Genomic DNA, 21,328 nt, shown 5'->3' with positions numbered 1-21,328 from the left:
AGTTAAAGCTCACACAGCTTCTTTGCGTTGTTCAAATAGTGTATGTATGCATATATGCATATGCAATATATGCGAGTAAGTGTATGTGTGTGTGTGCATGAATATGCGTACAGTGTCTCTGAGGGTTTGAGTATTTGCAGGATTTTATGTTTACACATCTAAAAATAGCGAAAAATTCTTGTATAAAAAAAGCTTTGCATATAATGATATTACTAAAAGAACAACGTATTGAAAGAAAACCTCTTATTTAACAATGTTGTTAATACAAATTAATTCAGTTTTACTTATATTTACGATTTGTGCTTGAGTCTAGAATATTTACAATTATCGATCGTATCGGCACCCAGTATAACGAAGTTGAGTATTATAAAAAAAGAGTATTGTTTATTTTTTAATTAAACTTAGAGATATTAATTTAAATTAAACTGTAAGACTGTTTTACATAAGTGATGTACGTATTTATATCATATTTAGCTATTTGCATAACATGGATAGTCAGTGTTTTTACTTTTTGATAATTTCTAAGCCTAAATAGTACTTTACGATCCGTGTGGCTTAAATAGATCTTGTTTACACGGCGCTTAGCGTTTAAGTCAAGAGTATCTTATAAAATTTTATAGCACAGACTGCTAAAATCCGCAAGTCTCGCCTATTCGTGACTAAAGTAGTCTTTATTTGCACCGTGAGGTTAGCGCACGAGCGTGACGAGTGTGATAAACACGGTGCCAAAAAGGACTACTTTAGTCACAGATAGGCGTGACTTAACAGCGGATTTTAGCCAAACTGTGCTATAAATAATGATACAGTATACATAAATATTAATGCTTGAGTTCGACAGTAGCGTTGAAAAAACTTAAAAAGTTGAGTATTATACGATTCTCTTTTTTTTTATTCGAACATATTTCTTTTTAATTACTCTTAACTTTGTTAATTAAATTATATACCTAAACAGAACATCATTATTTCATCTCATGTACATTAAAACAAATATGCAATACCTAAGCGATCTTGGCAACACTATGTTTATTATTTATTTCATATTTCGTTTGATTTATTTTCTTACATTTTTGAAAAATATGCATCTGCACATGAAGCGTATTTTATGATCTATTTATAAAAAATGTGTATAACTTTGAAAGCTTTATGTTTGCCAATATATTTCAATAATTGTTTTGACATGCTATATTTAATTAATCGATTATTAAATGCTCTAATAAAATCTATTGTTCTAAATAATAATACAAAATTTTGGAAAATATAATAGACTTTTCATGAGATGGTTGCAAATCATAAAAAATATGTTTAAGATATATCATAAAGAAGAGTAAATATAATGGCATATAACATTCACATGTATTCAATTAACGCATGTTCTGTTTTACATAAATTATCATTCATGTAAATAATCATAGTATTATTTGTTTTATATACTTTATAAAACTACTGTTTGTAGTTTAATATCTTCCGGCGAATAACTGGATTAGAAAATGTTTGTGCTTCATATTCAGAAGACATTGTGTCAATTATATCACAATTAAATAAAACATTTGTTTTTGACTTAAGTAATCTATAGAGAACTAATAAGCTGTTCTATATAATTCTGTAATTTTACGTACGTAAGACTGATAAATCTATACAATGTGCGTTAGAATCACACACTTGTTACATAAACATTATTTATAAAACTATCGTAGTAATGATGTACTGGACAATGTAGCAGCCAATAATTTAATAACCGCTTTCTAATGTATTCTAAAGTATGAATAAAAATTTTTTAATCTTAGAACTTATTTTAAAAATGTTTGAAACATTATAACGCACATGGCCAGAAAATTTATTTTCACTAAAGAACAGTTAAAAAATCAATAATAATCATTCAATAAAGCAGCATAAATATAAAAAATATGAAATTCTGTCCAGCTTTAATTATTCATTAATATTCCGATTCTCCTGCAAAATGAAAAAATTTACTTGTTTGAATAATATCTATTTACAAATCGATACAACTTTCATTTTAATGATAATAATGTATGATTAAAATGTATGATTAAAACGTAAGATCTAGAAAAGATTGACGATAAATATGGATGTGAACAAGTTTTTTTTTAACTTTTTTATACATTAATAATTTAGATAGTCTTTAATAGTACACGCGGTGGTGAAAATCTCACTAAATTAATAGATAATTTTAAAATATAGTTGAAATGAATTGGAGCAAATGTATTCAAGAATTAAATAACATATTAAAAAACTGAAATCTGAGTAGCTTTTCTGTTCTTTATGAAGTTATTTTGATCTAAAAACTGCTTTACATATTTTTACATGTGCTTTAATTTATAATTAATAAATGACAATTTCTAAATGTTTTATAAAGCTACAAATTCAAATTTTAATTAAAAATGCAATCTCAAATTGTAAAACATAATAACGGTTACTTCTGAACTATAAGTAGGCCAAGTAGAACACGAAAAATTTCTAATCACGCCTGTTTTTTAGTATATTATTTTGAAGTATATCATTACTACCCTATTATTATTTATAAAAATATGGCAACAAATGAAGAACAATATATAATGTCTTACTAGAGCAGAAACATTGAACTTTATTATAGACGGTATGTAGCATTGTCATGGTTGAATTCTTATGAGAAAGAAAAAATAAATTATAGTCGCTTTCCTTGGTCAGAGATATATCTAAACTCTGAAGCACTTTGAAGAAACTAATCAATATTGATCGGTGGCTTAATCTTTCTTGATTTGAAATTATGTTGAATAACATTAAAAAGTTTTTAGGTGGACATCGTCGACTTGATAAAACTGATTCATCCTTAATACGGTGTAAACCTATTGTAACCACCTCTATACACAGTAGCCTGAAACATAAAATATTTTTAATAAGATTAGATTCATGGAAATGTAGCACGCTTGATAGCTGTCAATGCAGTTGCATGACAATAGAAATATATATATATATATATATATATATATATATATATATATATATATATATATATATATATATATATATATATATGCGTGTGCGTGTATGTGCGTGCATGCGTGCGTATGTTTATGTTTTCATGTACTAGGGGGGAAGTGGGGACAGGGGGGGGGGCCCTGCTTGCTTCGCTACTTCCAACCCACACGTTAGCCATAGTACAAACTTCAGTTTTAGGTGTGTAAAAATGTACAATTATAGTTCGCGTGTCTACCGACAGGTGATAGAAAAGACAGATGATTTTCAATATTTAAAACTGAATCTTAAAGATATTTAAAGAACATATTGAGAAAACATCTTTCAAAATCAAACGAAATCATCTCTCAAAATCTTAAAATACTCACTTACAATGCTGCTTAATGTACAGTGATATGTAATCGGTTATAGTAGGATACGATTCCAATCTCCATTTGTATTTATCGTTATTGTCATTTGACAATATCGTTTATACGATGACGAACATGGCAATAGAACGGTTGCCTAACAATTCGATTCAATTTATTACCAGAAATAAAAATGTACAGAGCATTTCTCAATGTAAAAAGGTAAACAGTGTTACCTGTATACAAGCTGGCATTACAAAAGAAAAAAATAAAAATACTTAAAACTAAAAAATTCAACAATTTTTCCAAATAACGCATTCAATATATATATATATATATATATATATATATATATATATATATATATATGGGTGGTTTTCTGTCAAATCGAAGATCAAAAATTTTTTTCTTTTTCAACCCACGGTAAATATGTTCCAGAAACCCAATGCACCTGAATTTTTTTAGATTTTTAAATTACTTTTTACCAAAATGGTAGGGAGCCAAAGATGTTAAATTTGGCAATTTTTGGGTTTTCAGCACAAATTAATTAATTCATAGCTCCTCAGGGAAGCATTTTTCACTATAGACATGGATATATTTTTTTTGTAAAATTTCCTCAGCTTTCCATAAAAATACCCTTAAAGTCATATATACACACATATATATATATATATATATATATATATATATATATATATATATATATATACATATATATATATATATATATATATATATATATATATATATATATATATATATATATATATATATATATATATATATATATATATATATATATATATATATATATATATATATATATATATATATATATATATATATGTGTGTGTGTGTGTTATACCTATCTTATAAGCCATTTAAACCTTAATATTGGTGAAAGTAAGAGTTCGATCCGGACTACGACCACCAAAAAATTCATGGAGATACCTTTTTATAGTGCAAAAGTTCCTGTATGGGTCCCAAAAAGGCAGAAACCCTGTATCTTTGGCTAAAAATAAAGATATCCATACATTTGTGCTAAAATGGTTAACATTCATATTTAAAGCCTGTGGCAAAGAAAATGAATTGCTTGAAGCATTCCTAATTTTTATCATGCTTCTTTAAGGTATATATGGACAAAAAATATAGACGCTTCATCTTACTGTACAAAATTCAACATTACTTCTATTTTTTTTTACAATTTTTCAGCAAATTATTGATTGAAAAAATGTCCAGAGACGCGTAAAACATCAATACTTTCTTAAATATAAATATTTTTATTGTTTCTTTGCGGTATATATGTGCAATACTTTATAATCCTCTATTCTATTGTAGAAAAATTTATATTTTTTCTTTTTTCTATATATTTTTGTAGCAAAACGTTGGTTGAAAAAATGTAAAATATCATACTAGATCATTTCTGTATAAATCCCCTGATACTTGTGAATTTATATATTTTTATCATGTTTCTTTGCGGTATATGTGTGCGGAAATTTATCCCGTAAAAAATGTTATACTTCTTTTTTTACATATTTTTTAAGCAAAATGTCGATCGGAATGTCGTCTTATTGCACATAAATTGTTTTACATATAGTTGAAAGAAATAGAGAATTATATGGTTATATATATATATATATATATATATATATATATATATATATATATATATATTAATTTTTTCAAAATTTTTGATACACCCTAATATATATATATATATTAGGGTGTATCAAAAATTTAAACTGTTAAGAAAACAACTTAGATAGCAAAAAGAAGTTAGTATTTGATAAAAAAGGTTGTACGTTCAAGGAGGGCACGTAAGATTAAAATTTTCCTGTCGGGATAGAGCGATCAATTTAGCTAATTTACTGTATGCAAAAAATATGTTTAAAAAAGGTCACGCCATCTTCGCGTGTTAGCCAAAATTTTAATTTTTGATATTTTTAACTCAAATTCTACACTTTTCTTTGTTTTTTGCAAGCTTTCGATCTACCGTGTTACATTCAGGATTTATCGTTGCTAATCTGCACCATAACCTCAAACTGACATTGTGTTTCATTTTCGACACTTGTACAGAAATTTTAATTCTCAATATTTTTGAACAACAACAACAGTAGATGGGTTTGATTTAAAAAAATATACCAGTCTAGAGAAAAATTGGTTAAAATCGATCATGAATAAAAAAAAAAATCGCAAGAGCTGAAAATTGGCTATTTTGGTGAAAATCGCGTTTTTTGCTGTTTTCTAAAATCAAGATCTCATTTCTGTCTGGTTTTTTTCTATAAAACCAACGTAAAAGGTTCACGATCTGTCCGACAAATGGTGGTAGATAAGACGCTGCTTGTGCATAGAAGTTTATCTGCATGAATTTCGAGTATTCAAACCCTAGTAGAAAATCACCCATTTAAAATGTCCGTAAAAGCAAAGACTGGCTAAGTAAAATGTGAAACAACTGGACATTTAAAATGTATTTTAAATTAATTTCCTAAAAGTAGCGATATCTTGGGCATTTTTTATGACTGAGAATTATATTTCATGAAAATATCAATAAATTAACTAATTTTTCGGATATAAAATACAAAATTATTATTTAGGCGTAAGCTGAATAATTTTAATAATTCAAACATACGGCGAAGCTCGTAGGGCTTGTGTGGAACAAAGTCTGCGTGGCTCAGTCGGCTAAGGCGCACGGCCGTACTTATTTGGCCTCGTGCAGGGTGTGGGTTCAAGTCTCCGGTCAGACACATTTTTTTCTGATGCAAAAAATTATTCTATACTTTCCTTTAAACTAAAAACTCGAATTCAAGCCTGCTAGATACCATTTTCCAATTCTAACCTTAAACTGTGATAAACACGTGTAACCCAGCTGTGTTACTCGACTTAACAACTATAGTTATATATAATGGGCAGTGTGTACTTAAGAACAAGGTAAGCAGATTGAATCCAAGAACTGCCCATTAAGTTGGAGAAAAAGCGTTACATTCTGCCTAAGAAATGGCAAAGAAAACTACCTAGTTCTTAGATTCCATTCCAAGAACTGTCCATTAAATGGGTTACCGATTCTACCAGGGAACTTTCTGTTTTCATTTTTTTCGACCTTTATTGCTATTTTGAAGTCTTTTTCCCCACTCATTTTTTATCGATCAAGACTAACTAAAATTAATATTTCTCCGCTTTTCTAGTGAAACAATTTCATTTTAAGCCTAATTTTAAAAAGCAGGTTCACTTAAGAACATTTTGATTACAATTAAATCTTGAAGTAGCAACGGGGACGTCTACCCAAACAGACACCCTCTGTGTTCGGTGCCAATTCTGGGGTGAGGTTCAAACGATGGGGTGGCAATATTGAAAATGTTTAAAGGTTAGGCTTATGTCATTTCTACCGTTCAGGCAGTTGGATAAAGCCTTTAATCATTGTCACAGACGCACATGACTGCAACGCGAGCTTGTGAGACGAGTCAGCGATAAGAGTCTGCTAAGCCGTACTACGATGCACCGCTGCGAATGCATCGTAGACGTTAGCTCCGTGATTAGAGCACAGGCCTCTGGCTATCGGGTCCGCGAGTTCGAGTCCCGTCGTCTACTGTTTTCTTCCTTTTCGACTCCGTCTCTTTTCTGTCCGTTACATTATAAAAAAGAATAAGAAGGAAAAGAAGAAAAAAAATGTACACTTGTAGCGTTTAATGTTTACTGCGCATACGCTTGCCCGTTCAAGGACTTAAGAAGTGGGAAAGCCTACATACCGCAAAAAAAAATTTATATAGATTGAATATTCTCAACAACATTAAGTTTGTTTGAGAAAAAAGTATAATTTTTTATCAATTCAAAAATGAATTCTTTTTCAAATGTAATACGTAATTTGAGTAGTTTTTACATGAGTTCAAAGACTTATAAACAAATTTACAACATATTAAAAAATTATCAAAACTCGACAAATATTAATAAAATTTAATTCAATATCACGACATCTCGGACCACAAATAAATTTTTCAACTTTGACGAAACTAAGTCAGAGATTTTCAATATATTATAAGTTTAAAATTGTTCGTGATCAGTATCCCTCATATTTATAACATTTTTTCTTAGTGGAGTACCAGCAAATTTAAAAAAATCTATTTAATACTATCAATTTCTCTAATTTTGTACGCATATTTGATCCCAAACAAGTGATACTTTTGTAAATTTTGAGCTATTTTTGATAAAAATTAGATAAGATGTAGCAAATAATTTATTTTAAACCCGTAAAATTCATCTTACTTACTAAAGTTCCTTGCGCACTTGGCTTTGACAAAAGAATAAAAATATACGTTGCACAATTTTAGATCATTAAAACAAGAGTAACTTCATTACAAACGAATACTTACAGTAGATTGTTTCAATATTTAATGTTACTAAAAATTAATACTTGATTTTCATTTAATGTAAACTAAAGTAAATAAAGAAACATTATTAATGTTTATAATGTAACGGAGTGAGACTTGAATTGAGAGGAGAAAATCATAAAAGGAGACGCCGGGACCGAGAATCGATCCGGCGCTCCCGAGACCTTTAGGCGCGCGTGCTACCACTTGAGCCAACGCCGCCCTATTTCGTCACTCTCTATCCTGCTTCGATTACCGGCGTGGCGAGGGACGTTGTTCCTCGTTACAATAAGTAATGTAAACCCTGGCAGAAAAATCCACAGCTTTAATTTTTATTTTTACTGTTTTATTTTGTACTTGTATTTAGATTGTAGTAAAATTTGAATATGTACCATTTCTTAGAAACGTGTAAAAAATATTGCAAAGAACTATTTCTTTCCTACAAATTTGGAAAATTTACCATAACATGCATTGAAATACATATTGTGACAGGCAAAATAGACCATATAACAGCTAGTCGGTACGAGTAAATGAGTTCTGCATTGTTGACTTAAAGGAAAGGTACCCAACCCGAACTCACCGATTTTGATGATTTTCATATATGTTGTAGAACATAAAAAAATAAGAGACACGTATTTTTTCTTATCGGCTAATTTTCACTTTTAAGGGGTAAAAACCTCCCCTAAAGTTAACCCCCAAAAAGCGTTTTTTTTAAATATCTCGGCTTAAAATTAATATTTTTCAATGAAACAAATTGGAGGTTATTTCTTACAAAAAGAGCAAGTATTTCATGGTGATTTGAAGAGTAAGGGTAGCATCCCCTCTTTTTTAGGGGTTGAAAACATATATTTTTTGGCATAATTTTATAATAAAAATGTTTAAACCGACTAAAAAAAATTGGAAAAAATGTTTAAACATCCTTAATAACAAAATTTAGTTGACGTCTTTCGGTGTTTTCATAAATATTATCCCTAAGGGGGTAAACCACCCCTAACACAAAATAACTGTAAATATGTAATTCAATACATAATATTTCGTAGAAAGTTTGTATATAGAGGTTTTCGAGGTCGCTGATTACAAATCTGTTATCAGATTTTGAAAATTCAAAATGGCGGATCCAATATGGCGGACGGAAATATCGAAAAAAAATTTTATATAATAAAAAAGTTTTAAACGACTAAAAAATTTGGAAAAAATTTGTAAACATCTATAATAAACAAATTAAGTTTTTCGGTTTTTTCATAGATACTTCCCCTTAGGGGGGTAAACCACCCCTAACACAAAATAACTATAAGTATACTTCAATCCATAATATTTTGTAGAAGGTTTGTATATAGGGGTTTTCGAGATCGCTCTTTACAAATCTGATATCAGATTTTAAAAATACAAAATGGCGAAACCAATGTGGTGGACGAAAATGTCGAAAAAAAATTTTAACTTTCAAAAAAACTTGTTTACAAATGTGTGATCTTTGTAGCCTGTACATGTGAACTAAAGAGCCTTAAACCCTAAACCCCTAAAGAACAAATAGGCTAAATGGTTGTGCTTTTTAACCAAACGACTCCAAACCCCTAACCTCCAGACAAGCCGAAGGCCTATGCTTTACCGTAGACACGAGTATAGACATATTACCGATATTTGATTCTATCATTTTGTATGTAACAAATAACGTCTCGTTTTATGTTTCAATCAAAGATTATTTATTTTTCTGCTTTTATAAATTAGCATAATTTCAAAAGTAATTTCATAAATTGCATAATTATATAATTTTATAAATTCAAAAAGTCCACACTTTTTTGCAAATGAAAAAACATAGGTTAATAAAATTAGTTTATCAAACTCTTTTGCGTTTTGTAATAAAATTTAATGTTGTCAAACTTGGGAGTTTTTCATTGTTACAATTATTTCGTAAGCCGAAAGTTTTTTAGATGAATTCTCGAAGTAATGATTATTCTATCTATAGTAAAATATTTACAGTCTGGAATTCCATAATAATACTATTTGCTACGATTTAATGAATTTATCAAAAAATCTAAATTTAATAATAAATATTATTCTAATTATTATTATTATTTTTCATTATCATTGCTATTATCAGTATTACTGTTATTATTGCTATTGCAATTATGCTTATTCTTCTTCTTATTATTATTATTATTATATTACTATGATAATTTTTGTTATTGGTAAAAATACATAAAAGAATATTAATACTCGAACTTCATTTGCAATTAAAGAACACGTTGTTATTGAAAGGGAATTTTATATGCATTCATTAGTTTAATGAATGTTATCGTACATTCAATGATAATTCCACAGATAAATGTCTTTCACTCATAAAAGTTCTTGACAATATGTGCGAATCAGTATGTTCTTTTTTTAGATTGTTTTCATCGAGTGTTTACCTCAGCTGCCTGTGTTATTTTTTAGGCAGTGAGTGAGTTTTGTGGGTATTCTAGTTCGATGCCGGAAAGTACGAATAGTACGTCTTTTTGTTTGTCAGTGGTATCATACAGTTGTAGAAAATTTTCTTTAGTGATTTTATATAGATTTACATTATTCAATTTCAAAGTGAATAAAAGTTGAATAAAACCAAAAATAGAGTTTTCCGAACATCACAAAGTGGAACGAGAATTCTTCTCCAATGCATAAATTAATGATTTGATTCAATTTACATTCACTCGTTTTATTCTGGTAGAAATGTAGCAGTCGTGCCTTACATGCAAAAACACAGCTTGTATAAATTTTACCGCTTGTTTTCATTTTAAATTGAAAAATGAAAATTAATCCGTTAAACGTTCTAAACTTATTATTAGCATACTTTCAAGCGTTAAACATACTAGATAGTGTCACGAATTATCACGAAACAGAGTTGGCCGAAAAAATAAAAGAAATTTTAATAGATGCAACACATGATTTCAACGATGTAGAAATGATTACTGATGACTCTTTGGATTTTCAAGAAGAGTATAAAGACCATAATGTGGAAATAATTGAAGATGAAGTGCAACATCATTTTCCTGATCCGGATATAGCACCAACAAATCAATGTACAGCAGATAATGAAGAACTAGATTTTGAATACAAAAAAAGAGCTGTAGAATTTTGGAGAAGTAGCAAAACGAAGCAAAATTTAAGTCTCAAAACAGTGCAAAACAGATTCAAAAAAGTATCATCTATTAGTCAGCTACGTCGTTGGGCTCATTCAATTAATAAAGGTGGCACGTATAGAGAAAAAGTAGCACAAATTTGTCAGTATACCCTGGATAATTTTCAAGCAGCTCTCGACAGTGGTTCAATTATCCATTATGAAGATATAATTCGATGGGCCTTACAAGCTAAAAAAGAAATTGGTTTTGATGATATTAGATTCAAAGCTTCTAAACATTGGTTACTCAAATTTAAGCAAGCACACCGAATAGTTTCTAGGAAAATAAATAAGTTCATAACAAGAAAAACACTAGAAAGTAGTGCAGAACTTACGGCTAAAGCTGAAGCATTTATCGATGACGTTAAAGCGTGTATACCAAGGATTGGACTCGAAAATTTGTATAATACAGATCAGAGCGGATTTCAGCTAGAAATGCATTCTGGAAGAACATTAGCAGTAGAAGGAGAAAAGCAAGTGCAATGTCTGGTACAGTCAATTTCAGCAACAACGCATAGTTATACTATACAGCCACTAATATCAGCTACTGGACAACTGTTGTCACCGCTATTTCTTGTTTTAAAGGAACCAAGTGGCAAGTTTGGCCCTATTGTAGAACAAAACATATTTAGACCAGAAAACGTGTACGTGGAAGCATCCAAATCTGGAAAATTAACAACAAGTAAGGGAACTAATAACAATTTTTACATTGTAATATCGTTGATCAGTTAATTAGTAAGTCGTTTAATTGCAGATCACTTCAAAATCTGGTTGGAAAAAATATTTTATCCCTATGTAGGCCATCACTCAATACTATTACTTGATTCTTGGAGTGGTCATTGTGACAAAGTTATAGAAGAAACAATGCCACAAAATAAAATTATTAACATAAAAAAAATTCCAACTGGAACCACAGGAAAAATACAACCACTTGATGTCTATGGATTCCGTATTTGGAAAAACTTTGTCCGAACATTTTCTGATAATGTAATGTTAATGGATCATGATATGAATTTACATGTGAGAAATAATATAATTAAACTTCAATCATTGGTTCACAACCAACTGTCTTCACCGAGATATATAGATTTGTTTAAATATTCCTGGTATAAAAGCGGTTACGTCAATGAAAAACCAGATAAATTTGATAATCCTATAGATTTCAGTTTTGGAAAGTCTTGTGCAACACATTGTGAAATAGAAGGGTGCACAAACATTGCAATTGTACGATGTGGTTGGTGCAAAAAAGCATTGTGCTTTAAACACTTTTATGAGGACTACCATTATTACATCGTAAAATAATATATTTTATGCTCAATACAAAAAATGCACTATGGCAAAAGATAAAAGATTGTAGATTATTATTATACTCTAATATTATAAACAAAAATACATTATAAGTTGAATTTACAATAAAGGAATTTCAATAACATTCTGATAACAATTTCTACGGAAATTATAAAACTGCTTCACACACAGAATTTTCTTGTTTACAAATTTAGGAATTTGAGGTGGTTTGGTTAAAAAGCACAACCATTTAGCCTATTTGTTCTTTAGGGGTTTAGGGTTTAAGGCTCTTTAGTTCACATGTACAGGCTACAAAGATCACACATTTGTAAACAAGTTTTTTTGAAAGTTAAAATTTTTTTTCGACATTTTCGTCCACCACATTGGTTTCGCCATTTTGTATTTTTAAAATCTGATATCAGATTTGTAAAGAGCGATCTCGAAAACCCCTATATACAAACCTTCTACAAAATATTATGGATTGAAGTATACTTATAGTTATTTTGTGTTAGGGGTGGTTTACCCCCCTAAGGGGAAGTATCTATGAAAAAACCGAAAAACTTAATTTGTTTATTATAGATGTTTACAAATTTTTTCCAAATTTTTTAGTCGTTTAAAACTTTTTTATTATATAAAATTTTTTTTCGATATTTCCGTCCGCCATATTGGATCCGCCATTTTGAATTTTCAAAATCTGATAACAGATTTGTAATCAGCGACCTCGAAAACCTCTATATACAAACTTTCTACGAAATATTATGTATTGAATTACATATTTACAGTTATTTTGTGTTAGGGGTGGTTTACCCCCTTAGGGATAATATTTATGAAAACACCGAAAGACGTCAACTAAATTTTGTTATTAAGGATGTTTAAACATTTTTTCCAATTTTTTTTAGTCGGTTTAAACATTTTTATTATAAAATTATGCCAAAAAATATATGTTTTCAACCCCTAAAAAATAGGGGATGCTACCCTTACTCTTCAAATCACCATGAAATACTTGCTCTTTTTGTAAGAAATAACCTCCAATTTGTTTCATTGAAAAATATTAATTTTAAGCCGAGATATTTAAAAAAAACGCTTTTTGGGGGTTAACTTTAGGGGAGGTTTTTACCCCTTAAAAGTGAAAATTAGCTGATAAAAAAAATACGTGTCTCTTATTTTTTTATGTTCTACAACATATATGAAAATCATCAAAATCGGTGAGTTCGGGTTGGGTACCTTTCCTTGTTAGTGGTCGTGCACGCGCCTTAAGATCTCGGGGACGTCGGGTCTAATCCCCCTCGTCGATTTATTTTGTTTGCAATTTAGTTCTTGAAAACCCGTTACAATATATGAATTAAAAATTACAAAATTATATTTAAAAAATCATAAAGTAACAGAAAAAAGCAGTGAATCTAATATATTTTATGCAAGTCAGAAAAATAGCTTAAAACAATTTTTAGAATTTTGCAAATAAAACATCTAAAATATTCAGCTTATACAGGTAATAAATAAATTGTAAGTACTTTATATTTAATTACTTTTCAGCTCTCTAAAATAGATGTACTGTAGTATAATCAAGTTTGATTAGTATTTACGAACGATATTTTAAATTAGAAAATTACAAATATATTGAATTTTTCACAACAAAGTATATGATGTCAGTTATTTGGAGAACCAATGCGATTTGGAGATTTATTAACATCTTATGAGGACGTTATAAAGAATTACTTATATCACAGACTTGAGATTAAAAAAGAAACAAATTGCAATATAGAACCTTCTTTTCTAAAGATTTCGAAAATAGTTATAAATAATTTACTAGATTTGTATAAAAAGGTAGCATTTCCAACAGTCACTTATCAACGCGTATTACAAATGTTAACAACATATAATAAAAAGTATGTAGATATGAAATCGAATATGAGAACAGCTAACAGTAGCAAACACATGAAAAAGAGAGTCCTTAAGTTCAAAGATCATACTCATAATACACTTTTTGTTATATCTGCTTGTAAATGTTAAACAGTTGATAAGTGTTCATGTCCTTCAAATATGAAAGTACCTGTCGAAGTGCAGCTATTTTTATTTGACCCAAGAAATGCAAGACACATGAGTATTGATAGTCTACGAATTAATCAAAATTCTTTAAACATAGAAGTGAGGAAAAGAAGCAGACTCCGATCTCCTATTAATACGATCTTATCTGACGAAAGCTATATTCAAGAAAGTGATAATGTGAATAGCATTGATGATTCAGCCCGTAGTTTTTGTACGCAAACATTACCGTGTCTGAAACTATCTAGAACAATTCAAAATAGAATAAATCTTACGAACAGTATAATTAACAAGACAAAGATATAATGTTTCAGTAAGAGCTACGGCAGCGATAGCTACATCAGCACTTATGGATTACAAAATGGTTGAAAAAAATTATATATCGCAAGCAATTGATAAATCTAAGATAATGCTAGTAACAAAAAGAGTTGAAAAGACTGTTTTAACACAATATAAAGTGGCAGATGGAATCTCGGTTATAGGCTTTTACTTTGATGGTCGACGAGATAAAACGCTTGATCAAGAAAAAAAAGGCAACAAATTTTATCGAAAAGTTGTGACGAAAGATCACTACTCATTAGTACTGGAACCTGATTCCCACTTCCTTGGTCACATCACTGTTTCTTCTGTAAACGCTATTACTATTTGTAATACTTCATATGATTATTTGTTCACCAAAAATACACGATTCATCATATTTAAGTGGATTCTCTTGAAAACTGAAAAAGCTAAGACAACTTTTTTTGATAGATTCGAGTTCAGTAGACAAAAATTTGTAAGTCGCATAGTTTCTTTCCAAAAAATATTATAAATATTGAAAAAGGCAAAGATTTTATCGCTAAAATCGCAAAATGGACCTTTTTTCCTTGAATTTTGGGGCCCCCGAAAACTATTGTGGGCCTTCGCAATATTTTTTTCTTATTCCACATAACTCAAACTATACTCTAACCAAATTTCATCCAATTCCGTTCACTCAATCGTGATATTGTATTAATACAAAAAAATTTTTTATTACACCGTGCGGCGCTCTGACCCCCTCACTTTTTAAATGTCCATGATTTAAATTTAAATAAAACACAAATGCTTTCAGATCTCCATTCGATAATTGTATTCGTCTACTGTTTTGGTGCACTGTACCTTCTTCTGATTAAGATACAGCTTAAATTGTACAGACAAAAATTTTACTTACCTTATTCATTTAAAGTTTCCAAATATGCGTACCTAACTTATTTTCATTTGATTTTATAACGAGCTACTTATTTTCTAATCTTTGTCAGAAACTTTTTTAAAGGTTAACTAAATAAGAAAATGCTCTTCATCTGTAATAATGTTTAAGTAAGTGTTTTTATTAATTCATTAAATAATTTATTCTTTGGATTACAGAAATACACTTCAAAAGTCTTTTATTGTATTGCGAACCGAAAGATGCTTCTGTTACAACTTTTACCATTCTTTCAACAGCTTGAGTGTAGTTTGGAAGTCTTGAGAAGTCTAACTTTGATAAATTGTTTGATTCATTTAAATTACTTGATGATATGTGTGATAATGCTGGCGGAGAAGTAATAATTTCGCTGTTCCAGTCCATCATATAGACATAACTTGATACACTTAATCGCATAGAAGGAGGTCGAAAACGGCGTACAGTATTATTTGTTTCTCGTTTTCTTGCATCAAGGATTTTCTGAACTAATAATCATCAAATAACATACTAAGAAGTATATTTTCCGGGTGAGCGAAATAAGCATTTCGCTCAATCACTGGTTCAATTATATTAAGGTATCTTTGTGGCAATTATCTTGTATTCTGTATAAAAGTATAGAAATTTTTGGCTCCATCTTTAATAGATGATTGAGTTTTAACCTGAAACTAAAATGGTATGTAGACTTTCATTACGTAGGTAACTATGTCAATTAATTTAGAAGTTGGTGACTCAGTTGCCATGTACAGTCTTTACACTCGATTTCGAGTAGTTAACCACCGAGATAAATTAACCCATTAACGCCGAGGTGATCAGAATTTTTACTAACTTTTCGACGTGTTTATTTATTATGTTATCGGACCAAAAAAAAATGCAATACTTCTATTTCTACGCGAAATTTGATGCTCTTTCAGAATCTGAGCTCAAAATTTCGATTAGACACCGAGAAAAAAAGTATGGCCGATTTAAACGTGAAGAACGTGAAAATTTTCGAAAAAAAAAATTTTTTCGCATTTTTTTTTCACAATGATACCGCAAAGGTATCAACTTTTTACTATGATCAGAGGTGATCATGGCACTCAAACATAAATAGGAATTTTTTTCAGACAAATTCATCGACGCGTTTGTTGAAAATGGCGGCGAGAATGAAAAAATTTTATAAAAATCTTAATCTATTGTTTTCTTGAAAAATATAAACTTTAGAAAAAAATGTCTAAGAACAAAAATGTCTTAAAATTAGTCAAAGAACACTCTCAAATTTTTTCAGTATTTTTGGAGACAATTTTTGATTTTCGAAAATGTCAAAAAATCCAATTTTTCAAAATTACCTAAAAAATTTTTGAAAAAATTTGAGAGTATTCCTTGACTAATTTTAAGACTTCTTTGTTCTTAAAAATTTTTTCGTAAAGTCTACAAATTTAGAGAAAAAACTTTTTCTTGAATTGTACTTTTCGATATATTGAATACTGATCAGACGCTAATCCCTCGAGTCATATGGTGAGTTGTATCGCCACCTACATGTCACGTCCTACATAAAATTTTGTTTCTATCTACCACTACAAAATTCACGAACAAACTCGTACATCCTTTCACTTGTGCATATACACATATGTTCTATACAATTTGTACATGAATTATAAGTAAAGCATATAATAAAAACATTGGTGTTCACTTTTTCAATACATTTTTTATGTCACGAAAACGTTCAAAATCTTCTGCTTCATCGCATGCAGAGTATGAATCAGATTATTCGGATAGTGATTCCGACGAAAACATATTGATTCCGAATGCAGACAATTCAGGCTCCGATGATTCTGATTCCGATTGTGATTCGATATCTGATTCAGATTCTGAACATGAATTGACAATACCAAATATTACTTACAAAAAAACTTGTGCTACTTATTCTGAAAACTTAGATAAACTTGAAAAAAATCACGTATTCATTTGGATCGATGGCGAGAAGTCATATCCAAATACTTGTGAAGAAACAGTATTATTATCTGAAGCTGCAAAAAAGAATATACAGGCGTGCGAGCCTTTCCAAATGTTTGAAACCTTTTTTTCCGCCGTAATGAAACAATATATAATTGATTCGTCTAAAGAGAATAATTATGATCTGAAATTACAAGATCTTGACACTTTTATAGGTATAGTTATTTTCAGTTCATTCAATAAAAGAAAGTCTCAGAGAGATTATTGGTCATCTGATCCATTCTTATCTAGTGAAATTGTTTCTTCTGCAATGACTCGCGATAAGTTTGAAGAAATCAAGTCTAAAATAAAATATTCAAAAGCTAAAGACAAGGATCCAAACGATAGAGGGTGGCGGGTTCGTTCGATGTTGAAACTTTTCCAAAACAACCTCCTAAAGTTCGGAATATGGAAAACTTCTATGTCTATTGATGAAATGATGGCCAAGTCTTATGCAAAAACTGTATTGAAACAATTTATTCGAGGGAAACCAATAAGGTTTGGTTTGAAATTTTGGGGTTTATACACTTCAGACGGCTATCTACTGAATTTAGATCTATATTGCGGTAAAAATTCCCAAACCGGAAACAAATTAGCAAAATGTGCTTTAGGTACTCGTGTAGTATTGCATTTATTAGAACCTTTTTTTCGGCTAATAAATTATAATAAAATACCTGCATTTCATTTGTACTTTGATAATTTTTTTACAAATATGGATTTGATTTTACACTTGCAAAAATTATGTTTGAAATGCACTGGCACTATCAGAGACAATCGAGTCAAAGAAAAGAATATACTTGAAAAAAAAGCTCCACGAGGTACTTATATTGTAAAACAGCCCGTTTCAATAGCTTCAACTGCTGCAGGTGTAAGTCCTCTATCAACTTCGAGAAGATATAGTTCAGAGGCTCGATCCAAAACTGATATACCTTTTCCGCAAGCTTTTCATTTGTACAACAAATTTATGGGCGGTGTTGACGTGCATGATGGGCACTGCAATAATGTACTTCCAAGTATACGTTCCAAAAAATGGACATGGATCGTTTTTATAAGATTTATACGGGCATCCATTACAAATGCCCACGTAATTTTCAATGCTACACGTGATGGAAAGAAAAAAGTTTGAATAAAAGAGTTAACTATTTCGATTGCTAAATATTATATTCAAAAAGGTCAAACAAGTAAAACATTTCATACACGATGTAATAGGGACAAATTAAAAAAATGTTCAAATGAAAAATGTCCAATAAGAACAAGGATCTATTGTAACAAATGCAATCTATATGTATGCAATAATTGTTGGGCAAAAAAGCACTGATAAAAGAAATATTAAAGTGAGAGGCAAGGGGACTCACGAAAAAAAGCACCCTGAAACGTGACAGGCAAGGGGACTCACGAAAAAAAGCACCCCAAAGAGACAAAGTTCTACCACGTCCACGCCGTTGTCTCTGGGTAATGCTAAGAGTAGCAAAAAAAACAATGTATATGCACAGAATCAGCAAGGAAGTAGTCAAGGAACAATCTCAAATTTTTTCAAAATTTTTTTAGGTGTTTTGAAAAATTGGATTTTTTGAAATTTTCGAAAATCAAAAATTGTCTCCAAAAATTCTGAAAAAATTTGAGTGTTCTTTGACTAATTTTAAGACATTTTTGTTCTTAGAAATTTTTTTCTAAAGTTTATAGTTTTCAAGAAAACAATAGATTTCTATAAAATTTTGTCATTCACGCCGCCATTGCAAAAAAACGCGTCGATGAATTTTTCTGAAAAAAATTCCTCTTAATGTTTGAGTGCCATAATCACCTCTGATCATAGTAAAAAGTTGATACCTTTCCGGTATCATTATGAAAAAAAAATGCGAAAAAATTGTTTTCGAAAATTTTCACGTTTTTCACGTTTAAATCGGCCATATTTTTTTTCCTCGGTGTCTAATCGAAATTTTGAGCTCAAATTCTGAATCAGCATCAAATTTCCCGTAGGGATAGAGGTATTGCATTATTTTTTTCGTCCGATAACATAATAAATAAACACGTTAAAAAGTTAGTAAAAATTCGAATCACCTCGGCGTTAATGGGTTAGGGGGCCCAGGATTTCGATTTGCAAGATCCTGTGAACAGACTCCTGACTTTATAGCGTTGCACCACGCTCCCCGAGCTCAATAATTTATTTTAAAAAACTACAACGCTTTATACCTATTATATTGGAAAATTTCGGAAAATTTTTAATGATTTGAAGCTTTAGTAAGGAGATGAAAAAAAAAATTAAGAGCGAAAATGGTCGTAGCGACGAAAACAACCATTTTCGCTCCTCTTTTACGATTCTCAAATCATTGTAGGCTCGGTTCTATCTAATAGGGAGCGAAAATGAATTAATGTATACATGTATTATGACCGTAGGGACTCGTACTCAACATTTTGTCTGACGCTCGGAAAACCCTATTTTCGGTCCACTTTATTATAGGCGCCGAAAATGGTCGTTTTTATGCACGTGTTATAAAAACGTATTTTTTGCGTACAGTAAATCAGCAAAATTAATCGCTCTATACAGACAGGAAAATTTTAATCTTACGCGCCACCCTTGAACTTACGACCTTTTTTTATCAAATACTAACTTTTTTTGCTATTAAAGTTGTTTTCTTAACAGTTTAAATTTTTGATACACCCTAATAAATAAATACATACATACATATATATATATTATTACTCCCTTAATTCATCCCAACAGTTTTGTGCTTGTTATATTATCAATTAAATAATATTGTAATATAATTATAATATCGTATAACTTATATTATTTAATATACTATGCGACGGCCAAGTGCACGTCAAATGTCTAACGGCTAATCATGTACTAATTGTAATAAGATTATTGTTTCAGCAACCTGCCAACGAGCGCCGAAACTAGCGAGAACGAGAAACGAGGCAAGATAGAGACAGAGAGAGTGAGAGCATAGGTAGCGCGGTTGCCGCCTGGCCGCACAGCGTTGGCGAGATATGACAACGATGTGCCGACAGCCGGGAGAACCGCGACTAGAGCTAGTCTCGCTGTGCTATCCACACGAGTAGCTCGCGCTACTATATACGCGGATTTGTTGTGAGTCCTGCGAGCATCCCGAGAGCGAACGATATTCGTCCGTGCGTTACCGACGAGTTGCTGCGACGCCCGTCCGAACTGTTACATCCCCACGTCCGAGACTGGACCACGTCCGTTGCGTCAAGTACTACTGCCACTACTGAGTTGTAAGTACCTGCACTCTCACTCTCTCACGTCGACAGGGTAATATCTCTCGTCTCTCTTTATCGTTCGTCGAAGTGTGCGGCGTTTGCACCTCCGTGTATAGTTACAATTGAATATACATTTCCTTATCTAAACTTCTCGTGTGTTATTTCCTACGACCCGACCTACGCCGCCTCCGCGGGCTCGTGTAAAAACACGTGCATGATCTCAGTCGGCCGAGCCGTGCCTTCTGCACGCCCGACGTTAATTTACAATAAACAGGGCCCTTCTGGCCCTGGTTATGACACGGCAGGAAAGTATTAACCGAGTGTTATAACTATAATTTACTTTATTTGATTGTCCTTAGTTCTTTTTAGATCTGTAATTTTGTTGCAATCGAAATTATTATGTTACATAGTATTATTGACATTCACTGTAATGCAGAATAAATTAAACTCGCCTAACCTTTTACTTTTGTTGAAAGTTAATTTTTTCAGGCATTAAATTTCTTTTTAATCAAATTTATTAAAAGTATCCAAAATATGGTCGAAAAATAAAGTGTATGTTTTAGAAAAAGCCTTCGGCGCCCTCGACTCCGACTCGTGCTGAACACCTCACCCAGGCTTGACATAGCTTATTTTCTCCCCTTGTTGCACAATGTACTATAATTGAGTTAAAATTTTGGGAAAATATCGATCTTTTGATCACCTCGGCTAGGTTCTTTTTGCAGCTTATAAAACTGTTTAGTTTAAAAGATATAAGGATTCAAATTTTTTGTCTGTT

At 30.7% G+C, this 21,328-nt stretch overlaps 1 protein-coding gene across 17 annotated transcripts in view; it reads right to left on the bottom strand.

The window, feature by feature from the left end:
* Positions 1 to 226: 226 nt before the first annotated feature.
* The window catches only part of LOC100113919 (RNA binding protein fox-1 homolog 1-like), a 371,748-nt gene continuing 350,646 nt past the window's right edge, over positions 227 to 21,328 (bottom strand). For all 17 annotated transcript variants that reach the window (XM_032601587.1, XM_031925312.2, XM_031925321.2 and 14 more), the window contains one exon: positions 227 to 2,872. In XM_032601587.1, the coding sequence (XP_032457478.1) occupies positions 2,828 to 2,872 (45 nt within the window). In that variant the 3' untranslated portion in view covers positions 227 to 2,827. The remainder of the gene's footprint in view (positions 2,873 to 21,328) is intronic.

The sequence above is a fragment of the Nasonia vitripennis genome (assembly GCF_009193385.2).
Source record: "Nasonia vitripennis strain AsymCx chromosome 2 unlocalized genomic scaffold, Nvit_psr_1.1 chr2_random0009, whole genome shotgun sequence".
Lineage (NCBI taxonomy): Eukaryota > Metazoa > Arthropoda > Insecta > Hymenoptera > Pteromalidae > Nasonia > Nasonia vitripennis.
This window is presented reverse-complemented; position numbering and strand designations above follow the sequence as displayed.